The sequence below is a fragment of the Dasypus novemcinctus genome, chromosome 11 (genome assembly GCF_030445035.2).
Source record: "Dasypus novemcinctus isolate mDasNov1 chromosome 11, mDasNov1.1.hap2, whole genome shotgun sequence".
Lineage (NCBI taxonomy): Eukaryota > Metazoa > Chordata > Mammalia > Cingulata > Dasypodidae > Dasypus > Dasypus novemcinctus.
In genome coordinates this window covers 80,853,336-80,867,261 of record NC_080683.1, presented here as the reverse complement: position 1 = coordinate 80,867,261, position 13,926 = coordinate 80,853,336, and the positions used below count along the sequence as shown (strand labels likewise).

Sequence of the window (13,926 nt, the reverse complement as noted above, 5' to 3'; positions counted from 1 at the left end):
AGAGCAATTTCTTAGTATATGAATAGAGGCATATAATAGAGGTTATTGTGGGGCCTGAGACTTGGGGGACTGGTAGCTCAGTCACAGAGCCTGAACTGTTTGCGAGTCAGGTATTCTCTGCATGAAAAGAACATTAGCAGATAAACTCATTTTTGTCAGGCTGTGAGGGTCACCTGGTTTATTCTCCCAGAAAGTATTTCTAAGTGCTTCCCTTCTAGTGAGAAATGAATTCATCCATGGTAGCCACCTCTCTCGGCTTTCTTTCATAGGTTGTCCAGGTTGTCTTTGCTTTATTAATTACTCAGAAACTAAGTATTAAGTAAATTAATTCGGGTAGAATTAATATTATGGATGCAGTGAGGATGACGTCGTCTCAAAAGTGCTTTGAATTTCTGAGAAATAAAATTAGAGTCAAGGACTATTTCTGCTTCAGTTTTTATTTCTCCAACAGTTAACTCCATGTCTAGCACCTTGCAATCTTTCCGTGATTTTCTTTGATGATTAGATGAAAACTTTGTGGCCGGTGATGTTCTTTGTCAAATCTTGTGATGGTTGCTCAAGAGGATAGCACTCATACCCCATGCTAGGACAAGAAAGGGATTTCCTTCAGGGGCATGATTGACAATATAGTGAGGACAGTCCCTTTCCAGAGTGAGGTTGTACTGTAACTGGAGAGCTCCCTGCACTTGAGGAATGCTGGTGGTGCCTCATGGGTAGGGCTGGGGCTTGACCCATCCGATATTAAAATGTGATGACCATTTGTTTTTCCTCCGTCTTCAGGATTGGCTTTCTAAGGGCCCCATATGGAGTTTTGGATAAGGGATTGAGCTCATCACCACATGCCAAGTAATGATCGAGGACTTGACATGGCACTTCTGAGAGGCTGCAGAGTAAAGAGGCCATGGTCATGTCCCTCAAGATGCTTGTTTTCCAATAAGGGAGGAATGCAAGCACTTGTGACCACAATTTCATATAGAGCGTGTCTGGGCTGTCATTTTGATGAGGAAGATAAAATCTCCCAGCAGAAGGAACTGAGGAGGACTACAGTGGAAGAGAGAGTTTGAACTCAGCCTTGAGGAAGGGACAGGAATTTGGTGTGTAGGGATTCGAGTAGAGGGACCATTACAGGTGGAGAGAAAAGCAAGAGGAAAAGGATAGGTTGGATTTGGGGGGAGGGACAGTGAGTTTGCCAGAGCCTGGGCTAGAAAGTGGACAGAGGCCCACCTTTGCTATCCTGGGAGTCACCCCAAGGACTGGGGGTGCTTTTGCTTTACTATCCTTTCCAGTATCATATAGAACCACATTTCTTCCTTCAGAAAATATGGGAAGAGAATAAATCTTTTCACAGAGAAAGTGAAAGTTCTTGGAAAGTTTTCACTTGACCATTTCTAGTTGTATTGGGCTCTCTTTTCATTTTCTGTCAATGAAATATACAGCAATAGTGAGGTAGTTGAGAGGATCAAACAAACTATGTCGATACCAGCCTCTGGGTACTATAGAATGCCACATCAGGTTTGCTGGACAGGCCTGAAAACTGCACACCAGGAAGGCCCACTTCCCCAGTCATACTGGGCATGTTTCTGCTATGTGTTACAATTGTGTCTAAATACTGTATGTTATTTGTTGGTTTGGCTTAATGCTTTTAGACATGCTGTTTTGTTCTAAGGATTTTATCTAAATGTAGATACTCATCCTAAGTTAATATTTTATGAGGCTCAGTTATAACTTGTGGCTAAAATACGATGGAAGCCATGGCTGTTTTTTTTTTAAAGACAACTTTGCTGCACTAAGGACACTTTAGACTGAGAAATACAAACCACCATTCAAGCATGAGTCCCATTGCCTTTATTGACCATTTCTATAGGTGATGATGAATTTTAACAAGTTTTATATTTATTTAGGCCTCATTAATTAATTTTATTTACTTAACCAATATGAAGAAAGCACTTATTCCAGGCCTGGCATGGGTATAAGAACTTTACAAATATTAAGTCATTTAATCTTCATAACTACCATATGAGGTAGGTACAGTCATTCCTCCAATTTTATAGGTGAGAAAATCGAGGCACTGAGAAGTGAAGTAACTTATCCAAGATCACATGGATAGTACTAATTTCCATTTGAGTAGTCATGTGAATTAGAAGTGCTTTGGTGCATTTGATAGCACCTGCTTGGGAAGGGATAAAGAGAACTTGCCCTACAGATTTTACCTGTTTTTAAGTGAATGATTCCCATGTATGTACAACAGACATGTGTTAATGTTATCAAAGTCCAGCCCTGCGTAATTATTATCTATGTATTTGGAAGATGTGGGTGTTGGGGGTGGCATTTTCCCAGGTATACAACAGTGACTTTAAAGTTAATAATAAAAGACACTGACTGACACTTTCTTTGTGCCCGGCACCCTGACATGTGCACTCTATGCATTATTTTGTTTGATCCTCCCAACCACCTTAAGAAGCTGTGAATATCCAGGTATCTTCTTAAAGATGCGGAAACAGACCTAGAGTGGTTTAGGAGACGAGTGAAGGTCACACAGTTAAGAGGCATCAGAGTAGAGATTTGAACCCTGGAAACGTTTCCTGAGCCTCTGGTCTTGAGCACTGTTTGTGCCGGCCCTCCCGTGCCACACCAGGGACCAGGGAACTGGCTGCCCATTAATAGCTGAGTGCAGGGGTAACAGGTCCTCCCTGCCAGGGCGTATTGGTGCCTCGTTCCCCTCCATGCCCGCTGCTCAGCGCTCTTGGTGCTGACGGGCCCTGCCATCTGCTGCTCACTCTTGCCAGCAATGAACAGCTGGTCTCGAAAATTTCTGTGCTCATCTTATAACTGATCTGTATCCTTTCTTAATGGGATCCCTCCACTCTCCTTTGCTGGGTGGCAAATATTTGAAGAGTCCAGTTTCACCCATTGTCCTTCCATCATCAGTCTTACCCCCAGCCTGAGTTCAGCAGTTGCCGAATGACTGAATGCTACTCTGTCCTGCTATTGGGCAGCAAGTATGTGGCAGACTTGTGGGTGGAGCAGATGGAGACACTGACAATGTGGATCCTGACCTTGAACGTGGTAACTGTATGGAGGGGAGCTTATGTTGTTAGCAGCTGACATGCCCACATGCTGTCACCTGAGCTGTTCATTAGGCACCCTGCAAAGCCTGTGAACCTGTCTATAATAACATCTACTCCTACTTTTAAACAGTACTCTGTTCTGCTTCAAGCTTCCCTTATGTGGTAGATGCTTAATAAACATTTGGTGAATGCATGAAAGAATGGGTGATTGAATGAATGAATCATTTCTTAGTTCCTTTGATTAAGTGTGCATCCTAAAAAGCCTTGAGGATGCTCTTTCCCTCAGTTATTTGGGATTGTACTTCCCTCCCAAAGACCTCGACTCCTGTCTCTCTTTCCCAGTATCAGTGCAGGGAGTGGCTGTAATGGCGGTGGCAAAAAATAATGTTCTTTTAGGTGGTGTTTCAGATGGTTCCATTGTTTTACAGTAAAACTGGAAAATTAGGAACTAAATCATCTTTTGAGGCTCAATGTGGGACCCCAGTCACTGTGTCTGACATTAATGTAGGAACATGCATGTTGAATCCTAAACAGACTGGGCAGCCTGAGAACTGCATATGTTTGAGAAGCTCATATTACAGTAGAATCCGTTGCACACCTGTTCTCAGGACCGAGAATCACTTCTTGACTTTCTTGTTTTATTGGACTGAAAATACAATGTTTATGGAAACTGCATTCCTGAGACGAGCTATAGATGTCAATAAAATTTTATTTTACAGTTGGAGTTTATCATTGACACATCACACCAGCGTCAGGGCAGGTTTTCATTAAGTGCTTTTCCTTTTCATGACTTTTGACAGATGTGGCATCCCCACACCAGCGAGTCTCCTCCAAAATGAAGCCAATTGAAGAAGGGGTAGAAGATGACGATGAGGTCTTTGAACCCATGTCTTCAAATACATTGAAACTGCATCACTTGCCTTGATCAGAGAGAATTCAGGTTGCCGAGATGGAAATTGTCTTGAAGAGATCCTGAGAAATACCAGCACTTTTTCATGGCTTTTAATTTATTCTGCTTTAGTACGTTCAGACTGGTAGAGTCTGAGGGCAAGAAAGTGAGAAGGGTCAAAAATGGAAAATTATTTTACTGTCCTTTTTACTGGCCAGCATTTTAAATAATTGTTTTACTGAGCTTTCTGCCTAAACCTACTTCTATTTTGAGATACATATTTTCACATTATTTTCTAAACATTATCATTTTAACTTTAAAAAGAATCTTTGTGCTTTCTCAGCGTAAATGCCTTTCACTTATTTTTCCAAATTGTGGTTCTTTTTCCTCACAGACATTTTGTTCACTGCCTTGGCAATGGAGTCATCCATTTGATATCTTTAACAAGCAGTGTAGGTTTGAAATCGAAGTTGAGGTAACATCAAAAACCAGAGAATCTCAAGCTTTGTTCAGGTGGTTTTTAAAAATTCATTAAAAACATTTTTTTTGTTTTTTAACATTTCATTTTGAAATAATTTGAACTTATAAAATTTTCAAAATTAGTGCAAGGAATTCCCAAATGTCTTTTACCCAGGTTCCCCAAATGTTGACATCTTACATAGCCACAGTAAAAGAATAAAAATCAGAAAATTAGCATTGATGCACTACTATTATAATAGCCTGGAGACCTTATTCAGGTTTTGCTACTTGTCTCTCTAGTGTCATTTTTTTTTGGCCAGGATCCAATCCAGGATCCCACATTGCATTTAGTTACATCCCCTTAGTCTCCTGAAATTTGTGATAGCCCAGGCCTCAGTCTTTGTCTTTCATGACCTTGACACTTTTGAAGAGTACTAAGTGTCCTGGCCAGTTATTTTTTAGGGTGTCCCACAGTTAAGGCTTGTCTGATGTTAGTTTTTTTTTGTTTTGTTTTTTAAAATTTTTTTTTCAGAGTAAAATCAGTAAATTTATACCACTGGAAACAAATAAATGTTCTGAATGTCAAGAGTATACAATTATTGATTGCCAATTATTTTCTTTTCCCAATTTTGTAAATCCAAATATGCATTGACATTTAAAAATAATAATCTATTTGGGTATTTCTAAAACAAGATAAAGTTTAAAAAACAACTCAGTATCAACAGGATTGACATTAAAGCATTCTGATATCCTTGGATTTTTCTAGATGAGATTAGAGATACTAGTTAATGTTTTTAGAGTTTGATAAGTGTTATTTTATTGGTTAAGTGTTTACCATACTAACTTGATTAACTTAACCAAATCTACATTTAATCAGTACCTTGATTAAGTGAATACAAGACTCTAGAAAGAGGCAACAAAAACACAGGAAATAGAAAATAAAATTTAAAATTTTGATTACTTGGATTAAAACACTTTCTATTAAAGCTTATAAATTCTCCATTTTAAATTTTTAAAAGTTCAGTCGCCTATAAGTAGTACATAATTACAGGAGACACATCTGGAATGTGCTGAAAACTCAATTGATTTTTTTAATGGGAAATTTTACAGAAAGAAGTGATTTGATTGGTGGTTATTTTTCTACTGTCAGGTGCATTATTACCCTAGATCACCTTACTTCTTTGGTCATTGAATAGATAGCTTGATAATGAACCAATATCATCAAACGTTGCTCACATTACATTTATATTAGGCCATTTATAAACTGATCTAAAACCTGAAGCTGGAAAGATAATAAATGGAAGCAGTTCTGCGCTCAGTATCAACCTTTGTCTAAACTCCATTCACCTGTGATTTTTGAGTCATCTTGTCCTACCCGCTCTGGTGTGGGAAACACTTTACTTGGAATAGGGAGGATAGAGTCATGGCTTAGCAAATGTCACAGGTATGAAATAAATGAGAGATCATCTTCATTCCTCTGTATTCTGACTCTTCTGTATTCTGAAGTTTGTACTCCAAAGGTATAGATGTCTCTTCAAAATATATGCCAGATATTGCCCAAACCCTGAGTGCGCACACAGCTGTGGTGAGCAGATGGATCCTTCAGGGCACGCCTTTGGTGCCCATCCTAGATATTGCTGCGAGGACTTGGCTCCAGATGTTACTTCTCTCCTACAGTAGGAAACAGTGGTGCTTGGTACAGTTTTGCTCAGATCATCAGTCCAGCTGGTTAATGTGACTGTGGCGCCTGGCTAAATTGAATGGCTTGGCCACTTGAGTGAAGCCCGTTGAGTGGGATTTGTTATGTCATGCTCATTCACATTTGTTTCATTTCATCCACTTGAGACAACTTTGTGTTGGTTCCTTGCTAGGAGAAATAGCTAAGAAAATTTCCAAAGAAGTGATTTCCAGGTAACCTGAGCCAAAAGAAGCATCATTTACAGAGAGTGATTTGTGTTGAGAAGGTACAGAAATAAGCCAATGTAGGGTCACCTTGTTTCACTAAATCCACTTTTTTCAGAGCTAATTATTTTAGTAATTTAACTTGAATAAAATTTACATGGTAGCTCACTCATTGAGGAAATGTACATGGGATTGGGAATCCAGCTCCTAACATCTATTTCAGATGTTGGTGTATTAACACAGTAAAAATGCATATTTTGTTTTGCTACCTTAGTGGTTTCCTCAGTTTGTTAAATTAGGAATTTATTTTGGGGAAATGAAGCAAAGGTGATTTAGCCTTGGCTTTAAGATTGTAAAGACATATTAGGTTGAACTCTCTCCTTCTGTGCCTGAGAGCACGTGTGTAACTATAATGAAATAGTGTTAACACTCTTTCCTTTAACCATTGGAGGAAGGTCATGTAGCCCACCTAGTTTACAGATGCATAAGAGTGATTTCCAGAATCACTCTATGGAGTAATTACGTGTTATATCTTTCCCAGATTTGAAAGTGATTTTAGCAGAGGCCATGTTTTTTGAATGCTCTCTAGATCTATATAACTTTGGACTTATCTTACCTCTCCCATCTTGAGGCTTGTTTTACTCTGTCAGTTCCAGGCATGGAGAGAGGGTTATCAGTGATGATCAGCTTGGGCATACTGAGGAGTTGTTCCCTGTAGCACTGGGAACAACCAGTTTTTAAAAGCACCCTGTTAAAATTAGGTGATATAAGCTCAATTCACTGTTTTATTATGTGTGTGTGTGAGAGAGGGTGTGTATATAGGTGTGGGTGGGTATCAGTAAAGATTCCAATTCCAAGATTAGGAATCTTAAAAGAACCACATTGCCTGAATGAGAAACATGAAACGATTTTTAAATAAACATGAACCTCTAAGGGAGACAATAAGACTCAGAGAAAAGGAGAAGCAGTTGAACAGCCTTCCCACATAGACTTTAGCAAAGAAGCAGATAAGAATACAGAAAAGTGGGGAAACGGACTTTGGCCCAGTGGTTAGGGCGTCCGTCTACCACATGGGAGGCCCGCGGTTCAAGCCCCGGGCCTCCTTGACCCGGGTGGAGCTGGCCCATGCACAGTGCTGATGCTCGCAAGGAGTGCCGTGCCACACAGGGGTGTCCCCCGCGTAGGGGAGCCCCACGTGCAAGGAGTGCGCCCCGTAAGGAGAGCCGCCCAGCGCGAAGGAGGGAGCAGCCTGCCGAGGAATGGCGCCGCCCACACTTCCCGTGCCGCTGACGACAACAGAAGCGGACAAAGAAACAAGACGCAGCAAAAAGACACAGAAAACAGACAACCAGGGGAGGGGAATTAAATAAATAAAAAAATAAAAAATAAAATAAAAATAAATAAAAAATCTTTAAAAAAAAAAAAAAGAATACAGAAAAGAGTTTTAAGTCTAAGATCTCTTACCGGTGACTCAAAACTAACTCATACAAATGAATAAGTGTATCTTTGTGTAACAAGCATATCTTTGTGTAATGCATAGATTTTTTAAAAAACAACACATTTACTACCAAAACTCCAAAATAAGATGCTTCCTGTGTTTTTGTCATTCACTTACCTGTTTGATCAAAGTTCAAAATTTTCTATTGTAAACCAAATTCTACACATCAAGTCAATTGTGTGAATATGGAATGTTTCTATTTATAATAATAGAACATGTGTATCATTTATAACCGTTTGAAAACCCCCATAAATATTTACGTTTATAAAAATAGCACACTAAATAGATTCTGATACTTGTATCTCTTAAATAAGTAATAATGGGCGCTATATAATTATCTTTAATTACCGTTACCATCCTTTGCTTCATGGGGCCTTTTGTGTTTCTATCCTTCAGTGTCACCTTGATCATTGGACACGTTTGTGACCTTTGTGCTTTGTGCTGACACCATATATTATAGGAGACGTCCCTTTCTTTATGTCTCATTCTCTCATGTGTTAGAGCTTTTCTGATTTTCTGATTTGGAGCTGTCAACTCCTGCCACCCAAGTCCCATCACAGCCCCAAAGACAGGGTCCCCTGGATGCTGAAATAATTTCCGGGAAAGTGGATATAACCTGCACACTTCACCCTGTCTGCACCCGGTTAGTGACTTTACCCTCTGGAGAAGATTTAAGGCTAGTGTGTGGTGGCCCCAATCCAGGACTTGAGCCTGCGTGTCAGTGCCTCCCTGCAGCATTCAGTGCCCTCCTCCCTGCAGACCCCAGGACAATGCTCCAAGGATCTACCTGGTTAATTTTTCCCCCCACCACTTCCTTAGTCATTCCTAAAGCTGCACCACAGAAACCTCTGACCCTGCCCTCTCTGGGTTTCTCCTCCCTCCCTCTTCCCAACCCTACTTTCCCAACCTCTTTTTTAAATTATCTCCAGCTGCAGTGATTAGAAATTCCCACCTACTTAAGTCAATTCCTGAGGATTGGAATGGACAGGTTGCTGTGTTGGGATTGCAGGCTTGAGGCAGTCAGCTCTGCTTCGGTTCTGCTCATCATGGGACAATGTTTTTTCTCACTTTTTCCATGTTTTGATTGTCATGGAACCCCCAAAATACCTTGTATATAACAATATTTTGTAGGTGTCATAAATTTAAGAAACCTGCTTTTAAGTACTATTTACAGATTTTTCTGTCTTAACCTAGTTTTGAAGTCCGCAAGTATTTTATGGATGCTTTATATAGACCTTATTTATAGGACCCTCATTCTTTTTTTTAGATGCCATTTACATTGACTCATAATAAAGATACATTTTTTCTGAACAGAGCCTTATGGTTTAAAATATCTTCATGTATTGTAATGTGATCAAATAAATTCTTATTTGGAAAATATCCTTATTTTTTCTTTCATTCTTCCGAAATAGAGTTGATTTTGCTGTAACTCTGTACTCAAACACTAGAGTTGTTTTAGTTACCTCCAGAAGTCGTGGGAATTGCTCTGGCTGAGGTAGTGTGAGCAGGCCATGCACTTAGGTCAGTTTTACTTTTTTTTAAAGGCCCTGGTTCTGCCATCTTGGCTGTCTTTGATCATGAAAAGAGAGAAGAAAAGGATGATTAGGCAGTGTAGTACTGACTGCAGCAGCAACAGGGAAGCCTTCAAAGCTTCACTGAGGCAATATAAGGATTTCAACTTTCTATTCCACTATATCTGAACATTCCCTTTAGTTTCCTGACTTTGAGTAATACAGAGAGCCACATGAAGGAGGCATAACCCCTCCTCTGGGCTTTTCTTTGGTGGGCAAAGGAGTCCAGTCTTTGTCTTCTTGAGAACCCCAGATTTCCTTCTGTCATCTGCCCTAGGTATTAGAATGGGAGCTTGACAGCCCATCTCTTGGCCTTTAGTTGCAGGTCCTTGGCACCTAACAGACTCGACAGAGAAACAGGAGATGGATTGCCCAACTCAGCCCCAAAACTTGATCCAGAGGGAAGGCTCATTTAATACCGTAAATGGGACTAGTCTGTCACTCAGTAAGCCATGTTGTCTAGGCCTAATTTCCAAGTTCCAAGTCTTGAATTCTTGGTGAGCCAGCTTTGAAACAACTTCCCTTATCTGAGCCTTGCTCTAAGATCTGAAATTTCTATTTATTTCCACTTGGGTGTTTTCTGTGGTCCACTGCAAGGTGAAATTGACGGGATTTAGCTGTGGATTTGTAGAAGCAGAAGTGGTAGTAAAGGAGAGGAGCATATCCAAGATAACCTGCCTTGCCTTATTGCTGGATGTCCTCTGGCTAGGGACATGGCAGAACAACAGGTTTGAGTGGAAAGATTGAATACATTTTTTTCAGTCTGAGTTTGAAGGGCCTTTGGGATAGCCAGGAGATGTCAAGTAGTCGATTGGGTCTGGACTGAAGATACAGATTTCTGAGTTGATGGTGGCATGTGAAGCTGTGGGTGTGGGTGAGAGAGAAGGGAAGGAGGAAAGGTGAGGTCTAGTACTGAGTCTTGATGAATGCCAGTGCTATAGGCAGGTAGAATGGCCATCCTTCAAGGAAAACTGAGGAGTGAACAGGGAGGTAGGAGGAAAACCAGGAAAGTGCTGTCATGAAAGCCAAAGGAAAAGTGCTTCAAGGAAGAGGACAACAGTGAAGAATGCTGCTGAGAGGCCAAGTTAGATGAAGATGGAAAAATATCCATTGGACTGATGGACAATGAAGTCATCAAAACTATTTTTGGTTGGGCAGTTTGAACGAGACAAAGATGGGACCAGCATTGGGCAAGGGCAGTGGTCACATTCCCACCAAGAGCTGAAGATGGCAGTGAATGTGTACTCAACATTAGTGATCAGTGAAAACCTAAGTCAACATGACATGCTGGTGTGGATCAGTAAGTCTCTGCAGTTGAATTTGACAAAGATTGAAGAATTGTGTCCAGTGTTTAGAAAACCAGGTCTTTGTTTCCAGTATGCAAACAGGATGTGGCACAGACACTATCCCTGAAGAAACAAGAATTGAAAAGACTATGATCCTGAAGCTGATAGGCAAGATCAAGAAATGGCAGTGGGTCCTTCCCTTGTTGCTCCACCTCTGAAGAAACCAAAGAACCCTCTCAGCTCTAGGACTGCAGCTCCACAGAGGCCCATGTCAACAAAGAGAACTATGCGACTCCTAAGGCTGGCCCAGGTGTGGTGAGAGAATCCTGGTGTGGGAAATGGAGATGATGAGGCAGCTGAACTGACGCAGCAGGTCAACCTACTGAAATTACCAGGTCAACCTATTGAAACTTACCGTGGAACACTTGGAGAAGGTGAGAGATTTCTACTTTGGGACACTAAGAACATTGAATTGATTTTCTGGAGAATGAGGGGGGAAACTACCTGTACTGCAGAGGATTGTGGGTATTCTCTATGCCACAGATGAAGGCTTTGTCATACCCAGTGAAGGGGTCCCCCAGGAGGAACAAGGAAAGTATTAACAACCCCGACCAGCAGAGCAACATCCAAATTCTTCACTCCAAATCATGTACTTAACTGTAAAATATTCCCTTGTATTATTCTTAAAGGACTCATTAGTTTCTTTTCATAAGCAAAAAGTATCTCTTAAAAAGTACACTTTGCCCAAGTTTCACTCCTTTTCCATAGGAACTTTTACCTTGTAGCAGAGCAGTATTTCCATCTAGTTAGTTGGTTCACCCAGGGAACAATGAGGCTGGCATGGGGCTCCCCGTGTGGTTGCTGGAAACACTGACTGCTGGAGAAGGTGTTTTTATGTAAATGTTGAAGTGGAAACTTCAGTAGAGAAATGGAAAGACTGAATTTTAAGCTAATGTGAAATCTTGGCAAAGAACGTTTTAATAAGTAAACGCCTTGAGAGTATTTGAAATATCCTTCCATATTTCAAAATATAAAATGAAACATGACAGAGTTGATGTGTTTGACATTGTGTTTAAGACGGAAGGGCTAGACCTTGGAACCCCTGGAACCTGCTGTTCTCAAGGCTTTGAAGGGCTGCTAGAATCTGTGTAGGCCTAGACATTGGCCCAAAAGGAAAGCTGCCCTGTAAAGCCATTTGGTGTCACTGACCAATTGCATCCCTGCTAAAAAGTAAGAGGCATTGTTGCCTGGATGAATACAGGGTGTGTTTCAACCCTGAGGTATTTGAGATAAAGAGTTTAATTTTCATTGATCATTTCTCTGGCGATTTTTCCAATTATCCCCAGAATTTCTGTGTATTATGTTGTTTTTTTAATTTTTATTTTTATTTTAATCTAACAACTACTTTTGGGGACTTGTCCACATCTCTGGGATTTGAATGGGGGTTGTGTCCCATTTTACTGTCTTTTGAGTTTATATTTAACATGTTTCTCTTTTCTGTTCCTCTTGCCCATTGAGGGAATGGTAATATTTGTTGGCAATGATAAATTTTGAGCTTTTGGGCAAAATGAGAATTTTGAAAAACTCGTATCCACCATTGTGAGCCTGGCAGCTTCTTGATATGTAAAGGTTTTTCTCATAAGGTAAGTGGCTTTTTGTTCTTTTTATTAGTGACTACAACTCTTTGATCTTTTATTTTGAAATGTATCTGCATAACTCAGCAAGCCAATATTTTCTAAATATTCTCATAAGTATTTTATTTTGTTGCCTATCCTTCCCTTTATAAAAATGAAGTTCATTTAGTTTTACAACCTGCTTTTTTTTACTCTGTAAGTAACTTAAGTGCTGCAAAATCATGTACACACATAAGATCCATTCCAAGTACAAACCAGACTAATGTAATAGTACAAAAAAGTTTATTGATATGGTTTCAGGTTCCACATTGCAACTAACTTTTAAGAAACTATCACTTGTTGAGTTTTGGTGTAGTATCAAGAATAGCCATAATTATTTGAAAGGTTATTGAAGTACTCCTCCCTTTTACAACTACATATCTGTGTGAGTACAGATTTTCTTCATAGACTTCAACCCAAACAATATATTGCAAGAGACTGAATAAAGAAGCCAATTAAGAGAATCCAGACTTTCAAAACATTTCCAAAAACAATGCTGTTCTTTTCTTTACTATTTTCTGTTTCAGTTTTAGAAAATAACTATTTTTAAGAAAATGTTATTTATGTTAACATGTAATGAATTTATTATTATTATTAAAGGAAATAACAAATATTTTAAGTGACAGTTTTAATTTCTAATAAAGTAAATATCTAGAGGTATAACACACATAAACCAGAACTCTTTGGTGTCCCTAACTTTTTCAACTGCTAGGGGTGGGTCCTGTGGTAGTTTGAGTCTTTTCTGGACCCCAGAAAATCATGTCCTTAGAGATAATTCATTCCTGTTCCTGTAAACCTATTGTAGGTGGGATCTTTAGATTACATTACTTCAGTTAAGGGCCTTTGATTAGATTGCATGACCCAGGATAGGTCTTAATCCTCTTACTAGAGTCCTTTTTAAAAGGAGGAATAAAAGCCGCAGATATAGAAAAAACCTGCAGAGATGGAGAGGAACCCAGAAGCTGAGAGAGAAGACCTGGAGCCAGAAACGGAAATCAATGGACATAGAAGCTGAGAGGAAGCCATTTTAGCCAGAAACTGAAAGCAAGAAGCCTGGAAACTAATACAGGCCCTAAGACCAAAAAATATGGGGATTGCTGCCTTTCAGCTTTATATTTGTAATAGTTTGATCTACATGAATTCTCCATTTTGAAGGTCCTCTTGGGAGAACCTTCAACCAATTTCATGTAGGACAACCTAAATACAGTGATTTACTGCACCAGCCACCAAGCCACTCTTGCCAGAATCCTGAGGTCACCTTTTTCATGCTGTGCCTGCTCCCCAACCTCTTCTTCCACTCTCTGCTCTCTCTGCCCACAGCATTTCCTGAGGACAACCCCATTTCTGCCTGCCTCTGCGCTTTCCCCTGGTGTCTGCAGTAGAGTCCCACCTTGTTTCTCTAACTCCTTTCCAAACTGATCTTCAGACTGCTATCCGAGTAGTAGCTGAAAACAAGAGCTGAAACCACCCTAATGGGCCCCCTTACCTGCTCAGAAATGTCCACAGTCTTAGCATGACCTCCAACGCCCTTCCCTTATTCAATCACTCCTCCCCTTTACCCTTTACCCTTCTCTGAGCTC

At 40.1% G+C, this 13,926-nt stretch overlaps 1 protein-coding gene and 1 pseudogene across 4 annotated transcripts in view; both read left to right on the top strand.

Annotated features, from left to right (window-relative positions):
• POPDC1 (popeye domain cAMP effector 1) overlaps positions 1-5,888 on the top strand; it is a 39,598-nt gene extending 33,710 nt beyond the window's left edge. For all 4 annotated transcript variants that reach the window (XM_058307204.1, XM_058307205.2, XM_071218611.1 and 1 more), the window contains exon 8: positions 3,869-5,888. In XM_058307204.1, coding sequence (XP_058163187.1) covers positions 3,869-3,993 — 125 coding nt within the window. In that variant the 3' untranslated portion in view covers positions 3,994-5,888. The remainder of the gene's footprint in view (positions 1-3,868) is intronic.
• Positions 5,889-10,512: 4,624 nt separating this feature from the next.
• LOC101414399 (microtubule-associated protein RP/EB family member 1 pseudogene) lies at positions 10,513-12,934 on the top strand (annotated as a pseudogene).
• Positions 12,935-13,926: the final 992 nt, after the last annotated feature.